We start from the raw sequence: 26552 nt of genomic DNA, 5'->3' as shown, positions 1-26552 counted from the left end.
ATGTTGTTAGTGAAATGAGTACCCTACAATAAAATCAACTGTGACAATTTTAAGGAAAAGGTGGAAGTGACTGAGATTCTACTGACATATTACTGGATAAATTCTTAATATTAAAAAAAAATAATAATAAAGCCACAATTAAAAAGCAGGTAATGAAATTTAACATTATTTGTTGTTAAAAATAGAACAACTCTTATATAAAACTGTAAGCATAAAAGAGCATGATGATCCATATAATGGAATTTTGCATGAGAAAAAAATAAGTCATTCCAAATCATATTTATTTCAATAAATCTTATTTTAAAACATGTTATTTTTGAACATTTAACAAAGATTTTCATTGCAAGCATAAGAAAATAGTCCAAATATATTTCAACAATATTGTCAATAAAATGAAAGAACATAAATTACATTGTTCCATTGTATTGATATGAAAAATAAAAGGATGGCAAATTTACCATTACTAATTAAATTCATTGCCAAGACTGACAGAAGAACATTTTAATTCACAGATGTAAAATTAATTTTTCTCTCTTGTGGACAAAGGAAAATAAACAAGCTGTTAAAACAAAACAAAACAAGCTTTCTAAAAAAAAATATATATATATATATATATAAATGCAACGGTGAGTTATATACTGCAAAACAAATGAGCCAGAAGGACATGTAACTGACAGCCATAATACACCATGCCAACTGACATGTAACTGACAGCCATAATACACCATAGGATTAACTGTCCTATCACAGCATTAATTAGGGTTCAGAGAAGCTAAATTACTTGAGCATGATAAACCACTGAGCCAAACAAGAAAGGGATTAGAAAAATCTTGTTCAATATAATTGGTGATGCTCAAAATTAATTATAAAGAAAATTTAAGAAGTAAATACAATCTCAATATACTGTGATACAACTTTTTCACTAGAGAGAGAGAGAATTGAAAATGAGGACAGCTTATTTATATTATTTACCGGTCATGTTAAAATGGCATTTTTGAAGGAAAATATTACCTTAAAGAAATAAAAATACAGTGCTTACCAATAAATTAAATGACAGCTTAAACTTTTGGAGAACATCAATAAACTCTCTTTCAGGTGGAGGTTTAGCTCTCATACTCAACATCCCATCTAGAATTAAATACAAAAAAAAATTGTATTCAGCAACAAGATGGTGGGTGCATGATCAGTGTGCTGGTGTTTACCATAACCAAATGTCTTATAAAAACAAAATTATGATGTGCACCATACATACCTTTCCTCAACTTACATATGCTAATAAATGTCTTAGAATTTGTTCTGTTTGCTTTTGAGGTTAAGAGATAACAGCTGTACATATCTAAGATAATTTCTAAGATAAGAAAGGTAACAAAGATCACATAAGAAAAAAAAAAAAAATTAAGCTGATGTCTCTACTTTATGAAAGAAAAACATTGAAACAGGGTCAGCAGGAAAGTGCTTATACTGTTGTTGGATCTATCCTTAAAAAAGCATCCTGTGCACACATTATGAATCCTGTAATCAAACTAAAATCATGGTTGAAGTAAGAAATTGAACACAGCACTTCACTTCATGACAGCAGCAAACAATTACTGAGAATAACTGGGAAGAAGTGATAAATAGATGCAGAATGGTGCTTGAGTTCGTTACAGCCTAGTGATACATAAGGACTTCTTAAATGCATTCACTAGTCAGCTAAGTACAAATGTGGATATACAAGGATAAATCCATTGACCATCCAATCAAAGGATAGATCCACTGACAGCACAAACCAGTATAACAAACTATCTAAAGATTTCCACCAAAGCTTTCTAGATAATAATGCTATGCTAAAACAGTTCATTATAGCAACCTGCCCACCATAACAACTATTCCTGTTGTCGCCATGAGTTTGTTATAGTGACAGTTGACTGCATATATTATTATTATTATTATTATGATTCAAGCCTCCATGGAGTCAAAAGACTCATCATGGGAGGTCCATCCTAGAAAATGCAGTCTATTAACCAACTCCTTGAACTCACTGACAGCTTGTGTTCATACCACTCTATCAGGCAATGCATTCCACTGTTCAACCACCCAATCAGGCAATGCATTCCATGGTTCAACCACCCTCCATGCAAAGAAGCTATTCCTCACCCTCTTGCTCAAAACTTCCAGGGATGGCTCCTTTTCCTCACTCTTTCCCTCTGTTCCACAAGTGAAAGAACTCCCTAGTGTCAACCCTGTAACCACTTCTCAACAGTTGAAAAGTTGCAATCATATCACCTCTCCTTCTTCTATCCACCAAATTCTGCAGTCCACATTCCCTCAGCCTGTTTTCATAACTAACATTGTACAGTCCTGATATCATCTTTATCTGCCTCTGCATCCTTTCCACAGTTAATTTATCATCTTCAAATTCTGGGTTTTGAAAGTTTAGAATATTCAATTTACAACATCTAGTGGATAGGAGGAAGATTGGTGATATGACAGAGACGTACAAGTAAACAAGTTAGTACAGGATTGTTATAGGATTAAAATTGAGGATGTTTTTTATAAAATGGTGGAAGACTGGGGGGGGATAAGAGGTCTTCCCTAGAGGCTGTATAAGGAGGGTATGAGCAAGGGAGTGAGAAGCAGGTTTTTTTTTTGCATGGAGAGTTGTGAATGATTGGAATCATTGCCTGAGAGCATGGTATCTGAAGAGAATTTGAATGTGTTTAAGGCACAGTATGATGAGTTGGGATGAGCTATGTGTATAACCAAGGGATCTCCTAGATAAGTTTTTGACTCCATGGGGTATTAGGATAATAATAATAATTTATATAAAGAATAAAGTGCATATGTTCAACCTGACTACGAGTGTTAAAAAGACAAAACTGATGACATCATCACAATAGTTACTTTCAAAATGTTGAAGCACATAAGGTAAGATTTATGGGATGAATGTATGCTTATTTAAGTGAAGATCATGTGCTTATCTCTCCACAAATTAAAAAATAAAAACTTTGCATTTCAACTTGCCATTCACAATATCTGATGATAAACTTCTATCCATGTAAAAACATCCAATATAAACAATGAAGAATAAAGACAAAGAAAAATTTGTTTTAATAATACTCTCTGTGGTATATCATGAGGATTAAATATACATTTGAAAAACTTATATTAACAGACTGATTTCTAAAATAACATGTAAGAATTCTAGTATGACAGTTGTTATTTTAGAAATTAGTCTGCTCATAAAAGTTTTTCAAATTTATAACTTAATCCTGATGATGTATGTTATAGGGCATAGGAAACTGGCTGATTAAATAATTTTTTCTCTGTCCTTACTCTTTATGGTTCTTTATACCAAGTATATTTATATTCACAGTATCTCTTATTGCTGTATCTTAATATTTTCAATAAATATCTGCATTACAAATACTGGCATTCTTTTGTGGAAACTATTTGCTTTTCATAAAATCATTACAAATAAATATTTGTTCAATAAAAGTTTGGGGATGTGCTCTAATTCAAATGACAATACATGTAATGTCCACGCTATTCTCATTTCATTATAAAGAACAAATAATATAACATTCAGCCTTACCACCTAAATCTTTCTTTTTATTTTTTCTACTCTTCTGCCGACGCTCGAGTTCTTTAAATGCTGCAGCAGCATGCTGTAACCTGGCTATAAACCTTTCAATATCATCAAAACAATGATTCAATATTGCCTGAAAGAAAAGTAATATTAATTAATTATGCATAATAATTTCTAAAATTAGTCCTAAAATATTTAAGCTGAATCAGGCATAAAAATAAACTATTATCAATAGTCTAATACATCATTCATTTAAATTCTAAACATTTAATTAAGTTCTCCCTTATACCAATAATCGCTATTGTTATATGATCTTTATTCATCAAATGCCATACTAGAAAACAATTTTTTGGTTAAATATCAGAGTAAGTTCAGTTATCAATGAATTATTTAAAAATGGAGACTGTTATTATTGTTACAATCCTTTTTGACAGATGCAAACTCTGAGCAAGTGTATTTTGAGAAAGAAAGTCACTTTTAGCAAAGACCAACCAAAGCTGATTTGTCTGGGGACCACTCTGATAAAATAGCCTCCTCCTATTCTATCCTTCATATCCATCTAGGACGGGTTGAGTCCCCTCCTAGTGAGGGGGTTTCTGGAGTATTAATGCAGCCGGTTTGCCACTCCTTTGCTGCATCCCCTAAGGGCAATATTCATGACTGTAATCCGTGTGTGTTCACCAGGCTGGTGTGCCTGCTTGCATGATGAAAAACCTCAGATATCAGATAAACTGGGGGGGGGGGGGACCCTGCTGTCCACACCCAAGACCAGCTAACTTGGCTAGCAAACATACTCAAAATAAAGTTGAAAGTTTTATGCTTGGCTAACCAATATGGTATTAAAAAGCACTCTTAGGAATAACATCCATGAGAGTGTTTTTGTATACTGAGCAGCTAGCTAACATAGTATTTATTATAATGGAAGGTTTCCCTCCACTCTCCAGTCAGTATACAGTCAACACCCACTATAGCAAGCTTATAGGGACTACAGGAATTGACCACTATGGTGGATGATTTGTTACAGAGAAATTGACTTAGAATAGAATTGTGCCCATCAGAACCCAGCTATAGGAGCTGAACATCCCTATGACTGAGTTCTACCAAAACCAAAATTTATAGGCCAGCCTGGTTGGCCATGTGGTTATTGTATCCACTCTCCAGCCAAGAGGCTGTGGATTTGAATCCCACCAAGGATATAGATGTTTGTGATTGTCCTACTAATAATTTACCATATGTACTGGTGTAACCTATGTCCTGGCACAGTATGACCTTTGATGTCTTTGGAAAATCCAAAATGAGCAAAAGCAAGAAGGAAAAGGTGAAAGAGCGGGAGGGGGGGGGGGAGCCACTTAATATTTTAGCAGTTGTTTAGAGGCAATGGACTCTGCCACTGCTACTAACTCATGACTGACTAGTGATGGCCTATTCATATGTACAGCAACTCACTGCTGATATTTTGTAAGGCTCAAGAAGCAAGCACCTTTATAGTGCATGTAATAATGGCATTATTAAGGAAGATGGAGTGCATGGAAGACAATACACAAGACTAACAATGGAGCAGGAATCAGAGAAGGAAGTGCCTTTGTGAAACAATTCTTGTTTCCAAAGTTAGCTTAAGGCGGACCTTAAAAGAGGACTCCTACTTACTGCATGTCTATGAACTGCTTCAATTTGTGTATGTGTATCTAAAGATAGAACTATAGCATACCTTGTCAAAATAAGATAACAGAGATATAATAAAATAAGTAAGAGGAAAATATTTGTTGAAGGAGAATATATTAAACATGTTATGCATCTGGTGTTGTTATGAAAAATTTGTATATATATATATATGTGTGTGTGTGTAAATAAGTTAGACTTAATATATAACTTAGTCAAATTATACATATAGTTATCTAATCTAGTCAACTAAAACTCTTTAATGTTACAAGATTGTTTGCATCAAATCTACCTTTCACCTCAATATTCTGAATCTTGCAAAAGGAGTAAAACTTTTATATAATCAGGATGCAAACCCTGTGTTCCTTCCATTTTCAGTCACTATCATAAAATGCATGCAGCCTCCCCCACCTAATGGGTCATAACAGTGCCTAAGATCACAATTTTGGTCAGAAATTTCTTTTTTTTTTTTTTTTTTTTTACAGTGGATGAATTTATTACAATGTTTGGGAAATGTAAAAAGATTTTTTGCTTAGTTATCAAGTAAATTATAACAGACAAGAAATTATATTCTAGTTTTAATCCTATACCCAAGCATAAGCAAACAAAGTTTGCATATGAAATATCTTCATGACTAGGCTACTTGTATATAAAGCTGTTTACTTCAGATCAAATGCCTTAGTACAGTGGTCTTAACCTTTTAGTAGTCGCAGCCCCCTATGTATCCTAAAATATTTTCACGGCCCCCTAGTTTGTAGTAACATAATAATAATTAAACTTTTTTAAAAAATAGTGGTTTTACTTACTGATTATGATGACAAAAAAAATCAGAAAACAGAAATCAACTTTAAATGTATTTTAATGAGGCCTCTGTTGTTGAACACTCCTCTACTAATTTGTCTATTCTTCAATTGTGTTACTCAATACTATTTGCATGCAGGAGTCTATTCAGAGTCGATTTTGTTGTTTCATTTTAATATTTACCATTGTGGAAAATCCCTTTTCACACAATATATGTAAAAACAAAAGGCAACAAATTTTGAATGGCAATGGTAAACAGGTGCGGATATTCCCTCCGGATATGCATCCAAAATTGGACCAAACTTTTCTTCTTGAAAATGGAGATCAGACTTAAATCCTTTTCAATCTCAGTAGTGTGTCATCATCATTGATGATAAATTTGTATTTTCACAGTTATCACATGGATCTTGAATCCACAATTTTCTACAATCAAGTTCATCATTTAGAAAATATTTATTGAACTTTTCAATTAATCTCAGGAGATGACATAATTAAAGAATTTATATGATTATCAAATTTAAAACTGTAGTCTGAAATCATTTGCGAATAGTTCAGAAACATTTCAAAAACATCCCAATATACTCTCCAAATCCACCTATGCAGTTTTATTTTCCCTGCCAGTATTTTACCTACCACAGTAAAAATGTTAGACTGGTTTCCTTGTAAAGATAAATTTAGCTGATTTAGAATAGAGAAAATATCTGCCAAATCTGAAAGTTTTGCAATCAAATTTTTGTAATTGAAATAAATGGCCAGATGGAATTTTTTATCATTTAAAATTTTGACTTTTGTTTTTAATTCTAATAAATGAGCAAGAATTTTCTCTCTCCATAACCATCTAGTTTCTGAATGAAGTAGAAGCGATGAATGATGGGCACCAACTTCTTCACAAAGAGCAGAAAACAGTCTTGAATTAAGAGCATTTGCTTTTGTAAAATTTATAACTTTTACAGCAATCATTATTACTTTGTGTAATTCCAGACTCATTTCTTTAGAAGCTAGTGTTCTCTGTGTATGAAACAAAGAGTAACCATTATATTAGAATTTGCAATTGGTTTCATTCGAGGGACAACACCAATATCATGACCTGTCATAGCAGCTGCACCATCTGCAATTCCGAAACAGTTTCGTCACTCTAAGTTATTGCATGAAAATGAATTTATTTTGTTAAATATACTTTCACTTGTTGTATCAGTTTATAATTCTAAACAAAACAACATTTCTTCAAATATATCGTCTTTATTATGGTCAATATATCGCACATATCCCAAACAGATACTCTTGTTGGAAAAAGTCAGTTGATTCATCTATTTGTAGTGAAAACCACAGAAAATTGTTAATATTTTGAATTAAACTGCTCTTGGAGATTGTCTGTAATCAGTGTAGTTCTATGACAAATAATATCTTTCGACATAAGTATTTCTCTGATTTTATTAGCCTCTGATATTCCAAACAGGTCCTTGCCAATGTCTAATCATGCATGGCTTCAATAAACTTTCACCTATCATAAATGGGTTCTTTAATTTCACAATATGCAAAGCTGTTATAAATGAAGCTTTAACTAATGATTTATTTCTAAGAGTTATTGCATTCATGAAGGACTTAAGATTTTTCAGTTCATCCTTTTTTCTTATAAAAAACTCTTCTGATTTATCTTTATATTGCTGATACTTTGTTTCTAAATGTCTTCTTAATTTATTTGGTTTCAGACATTCATTTGAGAGGACTACACTGCAAACAACACATTGTGGTTTTTGAATTTCATCCATTTCTATACTAATAAATCTGAATTTTATAAAACTTGTATCATATTTCCTTTGTTTACTTTTCCTTATTTTTTTATGTTTACGGCTGGCATTATTTTCTGTTTCACACGTGTTTACATCATCCATGAAATTATCAATACTTTCACATGTTATTTTTGAACTACCAGGTATATTTATATTTATGAAATCAAATAACATTCTTGGTTTGCTCATTTTATAAGGGAGGGGATAAATTTTAAGAAATAACAAATCAGTATTAGCTGATTTGTTATTTCTTATTTTTAAGAAATTTCAATTTTAAGAAATAACAAATCAGCACTGAAAGTTTCGATAAGTAATTGCACTCAAGTAGCATAGAAGTGATTCAGAGATCAGAGAATCACTTCTATCACACATTCACATGTCCAGTAGACAGATGTCATGACTTGCAGTGTTGCCAGCAGCAAAAAAGTCAACTTGTGGTGCCACCACAAAAGAAACTACTGCATTAAACTGCATGATTCAGATTACTAATGCAAAATGATATAAGTTTGAAACAAAGTAAAATAAAGATCAAAAAATAATTATTTTAAGAGATCTCAAAATTTTAAAAACTAGAAATGTTCACGTTCTATAAATTTTCCGTACCCCCCCCCCCCCCGGTTAAGAATCACTGCCTTAGTATACCATAATGCAAAGCATATTTCCATACTGCTAAGCATTACAGGAAAGGTCACTACCCAGACTAGTTTTAACATTTACTGAATGTCTCCTCAGTGGGTGCTAGACCTAAGAAGATACTGAGGTTAAATTAAGACGGAAGTTATATTTACTACATACAAGTAATAAAATCACACACACACACACACACACACACACACACTGCCTTTCCAGATGTTTGTTCACAGGTTGCACTATGACAAATGTAGAAACATGATGTTGGATCCTGGCAATGGTGGTCTGGAGAATAGAAGTGTGAAAGAGACTAATGGAAGTATAGAGTGAAGAATGTGGGAAGAAAGATTAAAAAGTGTAAAAATAGGAAGGCTATTACCATCACTGGGAGGACCCTTCCACCACAAACAGGTATCCTACCTGGAAGAGAGAGAGCTGACAATGAGCAATTTCACTATAATGGTGTTTTTTATAGCGAGAGTTCAGTGTATATTGCATTCAGATATGACATAGTACACAAAACAAAATGACATACTTTGCAAAGTTTGCTGGCCTGGTTGAATGAGTGGTTAGTGCATCTTCTCTCCAATCAACAGGCTGCGAGTTAAAATCCCACTGTGGCATGAATGTTTGTGACTGTGTTTAGGTGATAGATGAATCTGATTGCCTGGTGGTGCAAAACCACTGCCCCACTTATTGGAAGTCCGAAATGGCTTGAAAAATTTCCATACTTAGTCTCTAGAACAGGGTTTCAGATCATGTAAAAAAAAAACACCTAATAAATTAATACAAAAGAAGAAATACATAATTTAATATAAATAGGAAAAAATCCTTAGGCCACAGTACTAATGTCTGTAGGTTTACAACCATTATACAACCAGTGGGTAGGAGTCACATTAAAAATTATGCAGATATGATCTGATGCATAATAATGCTGCTATCTTATTTGTTATCTGCTATTTTTGTGCACAATAAGTAAACTTCTATAAATTAACAATTCTTTGCTATATATTTACCTAACACAAGTCTCTTTCTTATATTGATATATATTATAATTAACATAGAAAATTATATAAGAAATTCTGAATTGTACAGAATAGAAGTAGATAGATGCAGTATAATTATAACTTTTCAATCCTTTTGATATTAATAATGATGCCAAGAATTGATAATATCTGATTAATTTCTATTTTTTATTTTTTTTAAAGCAAAAGTCTTACTTACTACATCCTTTTCATATTTTTCGCTGCTAGTTGAACTTGTTTCATCATTTGAATCCCTTCCGTAACTGCCACTTCTTTCAATAGCATCTACTCTTGGCTGTGATCCACTTGAAAGTCTCTGGTTGCTTTCTGCATTGATCATTATAACATTCATTCAAATGATACAATAAAATTTATAAATTATAAAAAAAATAAGAAAAATTATTTAAAAGAATAAATGTTTACTTACGTTGAGTAGGAGTGGCTGCTGCAGCTGCTGCGGCTGCAGCATTAAACAAACTGACTTGTTCTCTTACACTAACTCCAGACATGCCATTGACTGGTGGTTCTGGAGGAGGATTACATGATGGTGAAGAAAGGTGATGGGAATTCTCTCTATATCTAAAACAGATATTTGTAATTAGAACACATTATGAAACTGAGAAATGAGCACCATAGTTGTGCTAGTGCATACTAAGATTAAATAACATATACCTGAGAAATAGATGAAACCATCATAAGCATTTGAGTTCTTCTACTATTTAAATAACAGAGGAATTTCAAACTGAAGAGAATGCTAAACAGTAAGTGTGACATGTAGACACAACAGGTAATACAGGCTACTCAAATTTGTTACCTCATGACTTCACTGACAAATGAATTGACATGATCCTATCAATCTTTACTAATATCTTAGTACAGTTTTAAATGACTATCCACTTAAGGCATATTTATTATTAATAGCAGCGTTGTAGTATGAATGCAGTGAAGACATGAAATAATAAAAGATTTTTCCTGAATTAAACATCTGAAATAAGTTTCCATGAATGTCCTCTCATCTTACAGAAAAGAAAAATTCCACTTTTTGGTATTCAATAATCTACATTATCATCTTTACCACTAGCCTTTGCACCCTCTCCACTGCCTCTGTATCACCTTGAAAACTAGGAGACCAGATCTGCATACCACAGTCCAGGTGAGATTGTATCAAGGACTTGTAAGAAGACAAAATGATTTCATTTTCCTTATGCTAATGTTCATTTCAGTATTACTATCATCCTCTGAGTTGAATTTGTAATCTTTGCTGTATGATCCCCAAACTTCAACTTTTCATTTACTAAAATTCCAAGATCCCTAAGCCTGAACAGCTTCTAGCATAATCCCACCAATAAAATACACCACTGGATATACCTCATCACACCAAAAATGCATAACTTTATTTACTAATAATGATCTGACAATCCTTTTTATATGCCCTTTTCACAAAACTGGTATGATAGAGAACAAGTTAAATTAATATGGAAAAAGAAAGAAATTAGCTAAAACACTAACACTAACATTATATGAACTGTGCTCAAGCCAATTTTAATGTACAGACTGGAAATGAGAAAAATTAGGAAAGTGAACAGATAGTATCAGTGGCAGAATCATATTAAAATTGAAGAAATTAGAAAGGAACCAACACCACCCTTTCCATTAGTATTCACAAATGTGGGGAAAAAAATAGTGGCATGATCACTTAAACAGAATGAGAAAAGAAAGGTTAGCAAAACAGGTACTTGATATCAAAATAACAAGAAAATGACTCAGAGGAGTATTATTTTTGCAGTAGCATCAAGGAGTCAGACTCTTTGCAGGAGGTCAATACGAAACCAGTATCAATATAATACTGTCATACTTCTTCTTTACCAATGAAGCATGCTCACAACCACCTCTGGCAATTCATTCACTACCCTCCAAGCAAAAAATCTATCCCTCATACCCTTGCTAACCAGACTATTACAGAATTTACAACTGTGTAACTGAAGAATAAGAAATTATGTAAAGAAACTGTGAACAGTGTCTTTTCTCTCCATTTCTATATACAAAAAAACTTATTATTACTTCTATTCTGGCTATTAATTAGTCTCTGCAACCCACAGACCTTCAATCTATCTTTGTAGGGGGCATTCCATAGACCTGTTGCTTTCATGGGGGGGGGGAGCATCCCATAGAGTCATTCATATCTGAATTAATTTCACCATTTCCTCATCCCCAAGGAATTCAGCAAAAGTTCTATGCACAATACTCCAAGCCAGGCCTTATTAAAGCCATATAAAGAGGAATAAAAACCACCCTATCTTTGCTTGTAACTGTGTTCTTCAACAACCAAGTAATCTGATAAGCTATTCCAGCCACCATTTAACAATATGTCCTCCAAACTTCAACTCCATGTCAATTCACTCTGTATCCCTTTCAATTTCCTGCTGTCCATTTCCATGTGGCACACAGCTTGTTTCTTCATACCAAAATGCATGACCTTACATTTTTGCTACACTAAAATAGCAGCCTCCAGCCTTTATCCATACTGCTATACAAGTTTCAAGTCAACTCTTTTCACTGACTATCCCTCTTCACAGTTTTGCATCATTAATAAATAATTGGGTATTTTTCCTTAAAAATTTTTCCTATATAACTGACATACAAATTAAACAGTTGCAGCCCATGTACAGAGCTCCGAGGTATACTAATAGTCAACTGTATTTCATGGATCCAGTTCTGCCAAATACTACTCTTTGATGGCTGTCCATCAGCCATCTTTTTCCTCCATTTCACCAGTTTTATAATCATCCCCCCCCCATCTGCTCCCATTTATGTAAGCGAGTTCTATGTGTCAAATGGTTACACAGTGATAGTGTGTGGCTAATTCCTTTACCCAACTCAGTTAAAAAAAATCAAATAAAAAATAATATAAAAATGCACAAAAATATTTAAAATGAATCAAAACAGCCAAAAAAAAAAAAAATCAATAGCTCATCCATCTGATAATAGGAATCACAAAAAGAGTTTATTATAAAAAAATAAACAAATTATAGTACTAAGGCAAGACCTACCCTTCACAAAAACATGCTGCCCCCATAAATTATCATATTCATGTCCATTGATTCCTGAATTAATGGGCATTTCACCATTTTCAGCCTTTCACTATCTTCTTCAATACCTTAACCATCACACTTGAGAAGACAGATCTAGGTGGACTGATACTATTAGTGGCACTTTTTAAGACTGAAATGTCAGATTTGACAATACTGACAAGCAACAGATTAATTGGGATGAAAACTGAAGACTGAGAAATTGAAAATAGTAAGTACATTACCTCGATATGATAAAAATGAATTAAGATGAAGGGCTATGATGGCAAATGATTCAATGTGTAGGCTATGTAGAAAGAATGAATGCGAGTTTTATGTGTGGAGTGAGGTTGAGGGAATATTGAATTTGTATAACAGGGATGGCCTATACTTGAATGAATTTGATATCAGGAGTCTTGAAAAACTAATAACTGGTAAGAGACCTAACACAGAGATTCAGTGAAACTAAATTATAATGAGAGGAATGGTGAGGATAATGAGTGTAAGAGCAACAATATTATACAACTGTGATAATGATAGGAATGGTGTGCAAAGATGTCTACATGTATAAGGCACTAGAGAGAAATAGAGATCTTCAAGTTGTCCAACTGTGTTATGCAGACTGCAGTTTGTTGCCTTGGTGAATATTTTGGGACCTCATACTGTAGGTATTAGTGAGACTTGGCTATCAGAATAAGACATACAAACTGGTGAGGTGTAAAAAATACAGTATTTTTAGGAAGGATAGACAAGATAGGAGAGGAGGGGACGTGTTACTAATGGTATGCGATGAAATGAATCCAGTTAGTGTTGGAATCTATGACTGTAACAGTTTTTCATCTGGCAGTGAGTATGAAACCATCTGGTGTGAGATGCAGGTTAACAAGATCAAATACATACTGGGGTGTTGCTACAGTCTGGGTGGATCATTTACTAGTGATGAAGAAATGCATCACCAAATAGAGAAGATGGCGACAAAAAGAGTAATCAAAATGGGATACTTTAATTATCATCAAATATTGATTGGGTAGCAGTAAAATCTCATAAGCATGAAACTGAATTTATTGAACTGTTATGCGACAACTTCCTCAATTAGCATGTGACAGAAGGAACTGGAGGTTGAAGATTGATAGATTTGATTATAGTATTAGAGGGGATTTCGGTTAATTATTATTATTATTATTATTATTATTATTATTATTCAGGCCTCCATGGAGTCAAAAGACTCATTGTGGGAGGTCCTTCCTAAGAAACACAAAGTCTATCAAGATTCATCGAGGGGAGGTCCCCCCCCCTAAGAAACACAAAGTCTATCATACCACTCCTTAAACTCACTGACCATTCTCGCTCTCACCACTCCATCAGGCAATGCATTCCGTGGTTCAACCACCCTCCATGCAAAGAAACCACTCCTCACCCGCTTGCTCACAGTTTCCTTTCGTAACTTCCAGGGATGGCCTCTTGTCATCACTCCTTCCTGCTGTTCAACCAAGTGAAAGAACTCCCCAGTGTCAACCCTGTAACCACCTCTCAACAGTTTAAAAGTCTCAATCATATCACCTCTCCTTCTATCCACCAAACTCTGCAGTCCACATTCCCTCAGCCAATCCTCATAACTATCATTGTACATTCCTGAAAACATCTTTGTTATCCACCTTTGTACCCTTTCCACAGTTAATTTATCCCCTTCAAATTCTGGGGACCAAATCTGAGAACAATAGTCCAAGTGGGGTCTGATTGGGGTCTTATACAACGGAATGATAACTGTTTTATCTCTGCAGGTCAGTGTCCTTGACATTACTGTAGCAATCCTCTGTGTTACCTTCACCACTCTTGCAATATGTCCCCTAAATTTCAGGTTTCTATCAATCATCAATCCCAGATCGCCTGTCTCCCCTACTTCCTCCAGTATAATTCCTCCCATAGAATACGCAGTGTCCCATCGATATTTCCCAAACCTCAAGTCATGACTATTCTGCCTCCAGCTGGTGACAGTTACCGTGCAGTGCTCACTTGGGAAGTGGCTAAGTTTATGAATATTCCATTCAGAAAAGGTTACATGCTGAACCACAAAGCAGGAAATTATGACAAACCAAGGAATATACTGAGTTCAGGGAATGGTATCAGTTGTTTGATGGGAATGATATCAACAGTGCATGGGAAGTGTTTAAAAATACTTAAATGATGCAATATGAGAATGTGTCCCTAGAGTTCGAAGGATAAATAGAGTAGGAGTCAAATGGATGTGTAATCTTATCAAGCAAGAGATTCATAAGAAAAGGATGATGGTGAAAGAATACTGTGTGTATAACAATGAGGTCCATTATGAAAATTATAAACAGCAGGCTAGAAGAATCACAATTGTTGTACAGAAAGTTAAGTCTGAAAAAGAGCAGAAATTGGCTCTGCAAGCTAAAGACAATCCCAAGTAATTCTATCATTATGCTGCAAGTAAAAGAAAGAATGAATGCAGATTGTATGCAGGTGACAGATACAGAAGAGTTTGTTCAACTAATGAGTGCCCATTTTGCTGAAGTGAATATTGAGTTCACTGCTACCTCTTCACTAAATGAAGAAACTCAGGTGTATGAGGAGGAGGTATTAGAGCTGTTGCACAAACTAAATAAGAATTCAGCAATAGGGACTGATGTGATATCACAGCATGGGTGATAAAGGAGTATTCAGATGAACTGGCTACTTCTTTGACCAGGTTATATAATTTGAGTCTGAACAGGGAAGATTCTGCAGGAATGGAAATTATGTATGGAATCCCATTGCACAAGGATGGGCAAAGACAATGTAGTCAGTATTGATGATTATTGATGATTATTGATGATATATTGATGATTCAGTATCTCAGGAGTAATGGTGAAGATTTTGGAAAAATTGGTTAGGGCTCACATTCAGAAATGGATTAACAGGGAATCTCTACTTTGCAGTGAATAGTATTGGTTTACTAAGGGAAGGTCATGTTTTAGCAACTTGCTAACATTCTATAATAATGTTACCATTCAACTAGGCAAGAAGAATGGATACACCATGATACTTTTGGATTTGCTAAGGCTTTTGACAGATTACAGCATGGAAGATTGCCGCATAAATTGGAGAATATAGGTCTGGATTATAAAATAAGCAATAATAAGAGGATGGCTGACTGACAGATATCAAAAATTCAAGGACTAATCCTAGTGGTGTGCCACTAGGATCAGTCCTTCGTCCACTTTTATTCAATCTACACACATTAATGATATTGGGAAAGATTAACAGGTGACATACAGTATTTGCTAATGATGCAAAGATAGGTAGGGTAATCAGGAATGCTGCTGATATGCAGTACTTGCAGAATAATTTGAACAGGCTGGAATTGTGAGCATGGAAAAATGGTGTCAGTTCAATGTTAGTAAATGTAATGGCAATGCACTTTGGCCAGATTAGATATCCAATGTCATATTATATTGGATAATGGTAGAAAGAACTGACCAGACTAGAGATCTTTGAGTGTTAATAGATAGTAAGTTGAAGTTCAGGGGCCATGTAGCAAAGATTGCAAATACAACTCATAAGATATTTAACAATGCAGAAACAAACAATCTACACACATTAATGATATTGGGAAAGATTAACAGGTGACATACAGTATTTGCTAATGATGCAAAGATAGGTAGGGTAATCAGGAATGCTGCTGATATGCAGTACTTGCAGAATAATTTGAACAGGCTGGAATTGTGAGCATGGAAAAATGGTGTCAGTTCAATGTTAGTAAATGTAATGGCAATGCACTTTGGCCAGATTAGATATCCAATGTCATATTATATTGGATAATGGTAGAAAGAACTGACCAGACTAGAGATCTTTGAGTGTTAATAGATAGTAAGTTGAAGTTCAGGGGCCATGTAGCAAAGATTGCAAATACAACTCATAAGATATTTAACAATGCAGAAACAAACTTTCACATGTAAAGATAAGGATGTCATTTTACTTCTTTACAAGGTCTTGATAAGACCTCACTTGGACTACTGTGCACAGCTCTGGCCTCCTGGTTTCTGTTGTGATTCTGATACAATAGAGAGACAGTGTTTAAAATGATATCAGGATTGTGTAATACTGATTATAAAGACAGATTGAGAATTTGTAGACTGCAGACACTAGCAAACAGCAGAAAGAGGGGTGATATGATTGAGACTTACAAACTTCTGAAAGAGTCATACAGGATTTCAGTTGATGGAATTTTTCAATTTATGGAGGGCAGGGAAAGGATGAGAGGGCATCCTTGGAAGCTGAGAATGAATGCTGCTAAGCAGTGAGTGAGGGCTAGATTTTTCTCTCATAGAGGGATGCGTGACTGGAATGGATTGCCATTGGATATTGTTTGTGCAAGCAGTGTGGATGAATTCAAAACTAAGTATGATAGCTTGCACGTGTAGTATGTGGCCTCCCTTGATGAGTCCCCAACTCCCTGGAAGTCTCTCTCTCTTAATAATAACAATAATAATAATAAATGGAGAGAAAGCTACAATTAATAATAGAAAGCTAATAATGCCAGCCTGGTTGACCGAGTGGTTAGTGTATCCTCTCTCCAGCCAAAAGGCTGTGGGTTCGAATCCTGCCATGGGCATAGATGTTTGTTTGTGAAAATACTAGTGGTGGTCGGCAGTAGATGGTGTTGGTGTAGATGATGAAGTAGTTGTGGCTGGTGGAGTGGTGGAGATGGAGAGTTGTAGAGTAGGTACCCTCCCTCGATGAGTCTTTGGACTCCCTGGAGGTGTTACGTAATAATAATAATAATAATGCAAACTTAATGTAAAAAAAAAAACTGTACACCCACTGAGGATTCATAACAGACTTCTTATTCATCTCTCATTTGATGATAATAATGAAAATAATTAAAAATAAGTTTTATCTTAATTATCCACTTATTAAAGACTTCAGAAAATTATGCTGATTTGTATATTTTTCAGAAAAGATTATCATATGTGTTTTAAACTAAACGTTTCTTTATAAAATAGATGAACACTGAGCTACTCTGACTTCTAGTGGAAAGGAAAAGGAAAAACTGCATCAAAACTAAGGTTTTATTAACTGGAGCATAATGACTAATTATCTGGAGTTCTGTTTCTTTTAGAAAAATTTTAGAAGGATACTGCAATGATTGAGAATAAACCGCTGATAAGAATTAAGTATAAAAGTTATAATATAGCCTACAATACTTAGCATTCTAGGGGGGGGGAAGAAATACCACTCCTTATGTGTAAGCCACACTGAACCAGATGCTGGTGGCAAGTCCCTTCAATATGCCCTTAGACAAAGTAAGCAGTTCCAGTAGACATATTCTGATAATGAATCTCAGTCGTCCTGTGCTTTGTACTGCTTCATAAGCCTGCTGATCACTATTCTCTTTGTGTTAGCAGAACTAATTTCATGTGGTATGGTCGCTTAAACAGAATGGAAAAGGAAAGGAAAGATTAGCAAAACAAGTGTTATCTGCCAGGTTGGCAGGAAAAAAGACCCAGAGGAAGGTCAAGATATAGGTGGATTGATACAGCAAAAAGTGTCTTAGAAGGCAGAAATATAAGCTTTGATAATGTTAGTCTTGAGAGATAACAGATTGATTTGGAGAAAAATTGTTGATAGGAAGTAAGTAATGATGTAAGTTTTTCAAGTAGTATTATCATAATATCCTGTACACCTCTTGAGGATACATGTCAGGAATTTGATAATGAATCTCTAAAGGTAAGATCCCTATGTTCTCACCTATGTACTTTGAAAATTCAATAAATATTTCTCACTTAACTGTATATCTAAAGTGAGTTAAAGGCATGCTCTTTCTATACACTTAGGATGAATATTGGCTAAAGCCAATGTTCAAATGAGCAGCATTTCTTGTTATATCAAGGATGCTAATTTTCAAATGATTTAAGAGTAGTCACTATAAACCTAGTAGTTTTCAATATCATTTAACTTATAATTCAGAAGTTAAAATTTTATGCTCTAGGATGTCATTTGTAACAGGAAATTAAACAGTTATAAATTAAACAGAAATTAAATGCTTTAAACAGTTATATTAATTAATATTTATGATTACTGGCTTCAGCAACTGCGTGATATTAATCCACATGCAGTAAGCCAGTGTTGTTCACTGAGTGAATATCCACTCAGCCAACTAACAATCTCTGGACCATGGATGCCAGTGACTGGCTTTGGGTGGGAGATGAATTTCATTGTGTGTAGTCTAAAGTTCACTGTTTCATTTAGTGGAGACCTTAAGTGATTTAAAAAAAAACATTTGGTCTCTAAAGTGGGGTTTCAGGTTATATAAAAATTATAAATAAATATAATATATATAAAATTAAAATTAAAAATAATAATAAAAAAAAATCCTTAACCTACATTCTTTAGGAAGTGAATTTTTGAAGATTGTAGAGTCAAATGATTTTTGTTTCATTTGACTTGCTGAAAAATATATCTGCTAATATTAAGAATAACATACATAAGAAATTGTTCAGCTCATTTTAGATTGAGAATGGAAATGACATCTTTGCTGTGTAGTTTTGTCACACATTACCTGAAAAACCAACATGTGCACATGGACAATAAACTACTAAAGATATTGCAGTATATGTAACTTAGCCTGCACATCAAAGAGAAAGTAAAGAAATTCTAACATGAAGTGGAAAAGAGATATTCCATAGTTGAGTGGATTTGCATCATTTGTCTGGAAAATGCAATTGGGTTCAAACTCCACCTGAGACAGGAGCAACTTTAGACCTCTTTAGATGATGATGATGGTAGTTTCAGTTCCCCCCTTTCTATGATAATAACAGATAACAAACCTGTAAATACAAGAGATCAACAAAAAGAGAACAGTATTACAGAAACGCCAGGTTGGTGCAACCAGCTGCTTGGCTGTAACAGACTATCAGACCTAACATATGAGTAGAAGATTTAAAAAAAAAAAAAAAAACAGTTGGGATTACTGAAGTAATCAGAGATTTACAAAGAGGAAAAATTAGTTCTATGAATATTATTTCTGGCAATTTTCCATGTTACTCCTCTAAAACTGATATTAATATTTATGGCTATTTTGCCTATTTTCTTAAGGAGTACCCTTTGTATTGTCATTGGCTTTTTTATTCCAGTTTATTTAAGATATTAATGATATTTTAAAGACATAAACAAAAAATATAAATAAAAAGATGAACAAAAAATACAGAAGGAATAATTTTGACATACCTTTGTAGAATGCTCGAGGTTGTCTTCTTTTGGAGCAGCATCAGGAGTATAATGATAGAAATTATATAACTGAACTGAAATATAACTGAAAGGAAAGGCGGGGAAAGAAAATGTTGAGATAGAAATATGTGGAAACTAAAAATGTGGAAAAACAAAGATATGCAAATTCAAAGCCGAATTATCAAGGATGGACTACAAAAAAAATTTTTAGAAAAAGAAGAAAAATAAAATATAATAAATGAAGACTGGAGGTAAGAGTTACATGGTATGAGCCATTTCAATTGAGTGTCATCCTTGGAGCTAGTGGGCAATATCTCTTAAGAGTTCATGGGCAAATTAGTTCTATATCTGGCAATAGTCTAATTTAGCATTTTTTGTGGTGAAATGCGCAAAATATAAATTCTATTTTTTAAGAAAGAAAATATAATTTATTTGACAATGACTTTTACATGGATTAATTCCCCAGATTTTGCAAGCATCCTGTCATTTTTAACAAAGTCTCCATCCTCCTATACAACTTTGGTCACTGCAGAATGAGACACTGTATGCTAACCCCATAACTGGAACTCTTCATGAACAACTGAAATAAGCTATAAGGAAGAAGATGTTCAAGATGTACTGTTCAGAGAGTGCAAATCCAGGCTATGGGCAGGATGGGGAAGATAAGTCCTGTCAAAGGCTGCCCTTGTGTGCAAACTGGTTTGAGGCCAGAAGTTGTCATAGACAACTTCGTGTTTTTAGTGGACTATACAGATGTATCTTCATTGTGTCCATGTACTGTTCTGAATTGATCATGCAGGCCCTCTCTCTCCAAAAAGCACACAAACAAGATCCCACCATGGAAGAGACAGGAACCTCACCACGTAACCTTCCGTAGTAAACCATGAAACAGAGAACTATGTCAGATTTAAGCAATAGAGACAAAGTTGGACCCTCTGCAACTTTTGTCTCTTGGAAACATTACAGGGAAGAAGAGAAAGAAACTCAGGAATGTAAGACAGATACTATGAAAATAGCATATGACGAAGATACCTTAAACCCTCCAGGGAGAGTATCTCCTGATCCTTCACATCTAAAAACCAAGAATCTTCTCTCTTCAGATTGTTGCATGGAATGCAAATGGCCTCAGAAACAAAATTCTGGAGCTCCAAGATTTTTGTTGGTTGATATCACCCATAGATATCAACCAGATGTTATACTAATAAGCGAGCCACATCTCAGACCCTCAGACAACCCTAAAATAAGGGCTTGCAACTTGGAATGTAAGGACCTTACATGAAGCTGGGAAGTTGGATAACCTTATACAAGAACTTATTATTATTATTATTATTATTCAGGGCTCCATGGAGTCAAAAGACTCATTGTGGGAGGTCCTTCCTAAGAACATAAAGTCTGTCAAGATTCATCGAGGGGAGGTCCCCGCTAAGAAACACAAAGTCTATCATACCACTCCTTAAACTCATTGACCATTCTCGCTCTCACCACTCCATCAGGCAATGCATTCCGTGGTTCAACCACCCTCCATGCAAAGAAACCACTCCTCAACCTCTTGCTCACAGTTTCCTTTCGTAACTTCCAGGGATGGCCTCTTGTCATCACTCCTTCCTGCTGTTCAACCAAGCGAAAGAACTCCCCAGTGTCAACCCTGTAACCACCTCTCAACAGTTTAAAAGTCTCAATCATATCACCTCTCCTTCTTCTATCCACCAAACTCTGCAGCCCACATTCCCTCAGCCGATCCTCATAACTATCTTTGTACAGTCCTGAAACCATCTTTGTCATCCATCTTTGTACCCTTTCCACTGTTAATTTATCCCCTTCAAATTCTGGGGACCAAATCTGAGAACAATAGTCTAAGTGTGGTCTGATCAGAGACTTATACAATGGAATGATAACCCTTTTATCTCTGCAGGTCAGTGTCCTTCTCATAATTGCAGCAATCCTCTGTGTTACCTTCACCACCTTTGCAATATGTCCCCTAAATTTCAGGTTTCTATCAATCATCAACCCCAGATCTCTTGTCTCCCCTACTTCCTCCAGTATAACTCCTCCCATAGAGAATGCAGCATCCCATCGATGTTTCCCAAACCTCAAGACCTTACATTTTTGCTGCATTAAACTGACACCCCCATTCATTTGGCCATCTATCTAGCTTATTCAAATCCTCTTGCAGGGCTACCACATTTGCACTATTACTAATAATCCTTCCCAGCTTCGCATCATCCGCAAACAACTGAATATCCCCTTGCAATCCATTGGCAATGTCATTGATATAAAGATTAAACAATATAGGTCCTAGTACTGAGCCCTGTGGGACCCCACTTGTAACCCTCTGCCTCCTTGAAACTGCTCCACCATGCACAACTCTCTGATACCTATCAGACAGCCAATCCTGAATCCAGTTGACCAATCTGACATCCAGACCCATGCTGCAACTTAAATATCAGCTTATCATGTGGCACCCTGTCAAATGCCTTCGTTAAGTCTAAGAAAATTGAAGTATATGCCTTTCCCTCATCTAATGTTCTTGAAACTTTATTATAAAAGGCTAGCATATTGCTAAAACAAGAGCGCCCTTTCACAAATCCATGTTGACTCTCACAGATAACATTACCCTCATCTGCCCAATGCTGTATACGGTCCCTCACTACTTTCTCCAAGATCTTAACAACTACTGATGACACACAGACTGGACTATAATTAGACATTTCCAGTCTGTTACCACCCTTATGCAATGGCAGTAACTTACCTTCCTTCCATTCCCTGGGCACCTTTCCTGCAGCCAGACTTTCATTGAAAAGCCAGGTTAAAGGCACTGTCAGTTCCCTAGCACATTCTCTCAAAACTCGTGGTGAAATACCATCCAGTCCCAAAGATTTACTGACATCCAGAGTACTCAGTATCTGAAACACACTCTCCTCCTGTACCTCTAAACCTCAAACCAGCCCTATCCCTTTAGCATTAAAACTGATTTCTCTAGGATGAAATACTCCAATAAAGTATTCATTGAACAATTCCACTATGTCCTCTGCATCAGTCACTCTATTCCCATTTTTATCCCACAATTTCTTCCACAGTCATTTCTCCTCCTACTGGCCACATAGCTAAAAAATTCCCTAGGATTTTCTTTGGATCTTAGGGCCAATCTCCTATCATATTCCAGTTTCGCTTTCCTTACCACACTAGTCACTCTTCTGGCCTGTGTCTTATATTCTTCATGCATCTTCTCTTCACCTGTCTCCTTATATCTTTTCCTATATTGTTTGTCATCCACTTCACTCCAAATTGTGTCCTCTTCTTCACTCGTAGTATACAACTTACCATTGCTGCTAACAAATATTCTTTCACAATTTCCCACGCACTAATGATATCCCAGCCTTCCAATTCCTCCCTCCATGAAACTTCCCGAAGTTGACGTCTAAGACTATTATAATCACCTGCTTTATAATTCCACATAAGTTCCCGTCTCTTCGATACTCCTGCATGTCTATTCATTTTCCAAGTCAAAATCATATGGTCACTCTCTCCAACTGGTGGGAGAGATGTCATCTCAGTTATTATCAACTCTTCTGATGCTATAACTTTGAAGCAATGAAATTTGACATTGCTGGTATCAGTGAAGTCAAATGGACTAATAGTGGAAAAATAAACAGAAAGAGCCATTCAATTATATATTCATGTGGAGACAGTCATAGGAATGGAGTAGCATTTGTACTAAAACATAAGATTGTGCAAAATCCTTACATGGATTTTGGCCCATAAGTGACAGGATAATTGCATTAAAATTGCAGCTCAACCTTTTAATATTTTTATTGTCCAAATATGCATCTACTTCTGATTACCCAGATGAAGATGCAGAATCTTTCTATGGAAGCATTCAAAATGCACTTAACAACGCTAAAGCAGTTGACATTTAGATAGCATTATGGGAGATAGCATTTAGATCTCCCATAACTATCGTTATGGGAGATCTAAATGCTAAAGTAGGCTCAGAAAAGATCTCTTCCTGCATGGGAAACCAGGGCCTTGGACATAGAAATCCAAGAGGAGAAAGATCAATACAGTTCTGTCAATAAAACAATCTGGTAATAGCAAATACTTTATTTAGCCACCCTCCTAGAAGACTTTACAAATGAAAAGTCCCGGAGACAGCTGTAGGAACCAGATTGACTATATAATGATTAAAAAAAAAAAAAAGATTTTTTTTTTAAAATAACATCTTACAAGCCAAAACATACCTAGGGGCTGATATGGGATCAGATCACAATCCTGTGGTCATTAAAGCAACAATAAAATTAAAGAAAACAATGAAACCTATAAACATAGAAAATGAACTTGGCTCCCTTAATAATCAAGAAATACAAGATAAATTGTTAAAGGAACTGGCAAAATCCACTGCTGTTAATGTTCCTGATTCCACCAAGTATCCATATCCTAAAGATGAAATTGAAGATAGATGGCCGAAATTTAAAGAGGACATTAAAAAGGCAGTAAAACAAGCAATTCCCAAATTTGAGAAGAAAATGAGTAAATCCTGGATGAATGACAAGATACTGAAAATGATGGAGGAAAGAAAGAAGCACAAAAATCATCCTGAATACAAGAACTTAAACAAGGAGATCAGGAAAGAATGTAGGATTGCAAAAGAACTATGGCTCAACAACAAATGCAAGGAAATTGAACTTCTGGACAAAAAGCACAAAACCAGAGAACTTCATGAAAAATTTAGGAGTTAACTAGCAAATCTTGCAAAAGGGTAGGCTCTCATTGGATCGAAGATACCAGTGGAAATATCTTAATGGAGAAAGACAAAATAAGGGATAGATGGGTAGAGTATTAAAAGGAACTCTACAATCATGATAGAATAGATAAGCCAATGCAAGAAGATTTGGAGGGGCCTACTATTCTTACGTGGGAAGTAACAAATGCCATTAGGAAACTGAAACCAGGAAAAGCTCCAGGAATGGATGGAATTATGGCAGAATATCTAAAGGCTTTAGATGATAAGACTATAAGATCACTGACTGACATATGTAACAAAATACTGTATACGAAATTGGACACCTGCCAAAAGATTTTAAGAACTCAACGTTCCTACCAATACCTAAAAAATCGAAGAAAATGTGAAGAATACAGAACAATCAGTCTGATCAGTCAGATAGCAAAAGTTATGTTATATATCATCCTAGAAAGAAATAAACATAAAATCAAAATGGAACTTAATGAAACACAATCTGGTTTCTAGGAAAATAAAGAAACTAGAGGACTCTTCAACATTAGAACTATTATAGAAAGATATCTAGAGAAGCAGAAAGAAGTCTACTTATGTTTTATTGACTACACAAAGGCCTTTGACAATATACAACATGAACAACTAATCAAATGCATCAGAAATTTAGGAGTAGATGGTAAAGATACCAGATTACTAATAAATCTATATTGGGAGCAAACTGCCTCAATAAAAATATCAGGAGAAATCTCAGAGGAATTCCCAGTAAAGAAGGGTGTCAGACAAGGCTGTGTTCTTTCTCCTATATTGTTTAGCCTCTATACTGAAAATATCTTCCAGCAATTAAAAGAATTTAAAGGAGTCAGCATAGGAGGCAGGAATATAAACAACTTAAGATATGCAGATGATACAGTACTGCTAGCTGAAAATAAAAAAGATCTTCAAAACCTACTAGAAGAGATGCTGAAGCTAAGTGAAAAGTATGGACTTAATTTTAACTTCAAAAAAACTAAAACCATGCTGGTAACAAGAGAAAAAGGGAAAATATTCAACCTCCTTAATATGTAAATATTAAGATCAGAGGAAATGCTTTAGATCAAGTAGAGAGTTATATATATTTAGGTCAACTAATTACAGAGAATGGAAAGTGTGATAAGGAAATACTAAGAAGAATAGAAATTGCTAGATCAACCTTCATTAGCATGAAAAACATTCTGACCTCAAGGGAAATTCACACAAACACACGAATTAGGCTGTCCAAATGCTACGTATGGTCAACACTGCTATATGGAGCAGAAATCTGGACAATGTCAAAATACTGCGAAAATAAACTAAAAGACTTTGAAATGTGGATCCTCAGAAGAATTCTTTGAGTCCCATGGACTGCTAAAGAAACTAATTTAGAAATATTAGAGATGATTGGAGAAGATAGGAATCTGTTGAAAACCATTAAGAAAAGGAAAACCACCTACCTTGGTCACATTCTAAGGCATGAATCCCTACAAAAAACACTTCTAGAAGGAATGATACAAGAAAAAAAGAAGTGGAAGACAAGGAATAGATTGGATGAGAAATATTAAGGACTGGACCTTTTTGTCCTATGAAGAATGCAAAAGAGAAGCACAAAACTGTACATGATGGAAGCTCATGGTAGTCAACCTCCTGGAAGGAGATGACATCTGACAAGACAAGGCAAGATCCCACCTTTGTCTCAGAATGTCTTTTGCTTTTGTTGCATATGTGCAGCTATAACAGCTTCCCTTCTGAACTGCTTGTGTACTGCACTCATGTGACTGATCAAGGCACCACTCACTGTTGGGAAACCAGAAACTATCCCATTCAATGACATTTAAAGCTTTCTGTTGTGTTTGAATTGAAAGAAAAAAAAAATAATTGGCATAACTTTCGTACTACTTCTCTTAAAAAGAGAACTTATATGTCTATAGAGGAACACAAACAAATGATTATGATTTATAATGCAAATCATATCCATTTCTGTATTGTTCAAGTTATATCAGTGCAATTTGAAGGTGGAAATAAAACTTCACTAAG

At 34.9% G+C, this 26552-nt stretch overlaps 1 protein-coding gene across 3 annotated transcripts in view; it reads right to left on the bottom strand.

The window, feature by feature from the left end:
• The window catches only part of LOC150101221 (epidermal growth factor receptor kinase substrate 8-like), a 218423-nt gene that overhangs the window by 43869 nt on the left and 148002 nt on the right, over window positions 1-26552 (bottom strand). For all 3 annotated transcript variants that reach the window (XM_090401588.1, XM_090401590.1, XM_090401589.1), the window contains exons 8-11: window positions 9901-10052; window positions 9673-9800; window positions 3575-3701; window positions 1040-1128 (exon numbers count right to left, since the gene is read on the bottom strand). In XM_090401588.1, coding sequence (XP_090257714.1) covers window positions 1040-1128; window positions 3575-3701; window positions 9673-9800; window positions 9901-10052 — 496 coding nt within the window. The remainder of the gene's footprint in view (window positions 1-1039; window positions 1129-3574; window positions 3702-9672; window positions 9801-9900; window positions 10053-26552) is intronic.

This window comes from Typopeltis vanoorti, chromosome 12 (assembly GCF_054136105.1).
Source record: "Typopeltis vanoorti isolate ZY-2024b chromosome 12, IOZ_Tvanoo_1.0, whole genome shotgun sequence".
Lineage (NCBI taxonomy): Eukaryota > Metazoa > Arthropoda > Arachnida > Uropygi > Thelyphonidae > Typopeltis > Typopeltis vanoorti.
The sequence above is the reverse complement of the archived record's forward strand: the minus strand, read 5'-3'. Positions and strand labels throughout refer to the sequence as shown.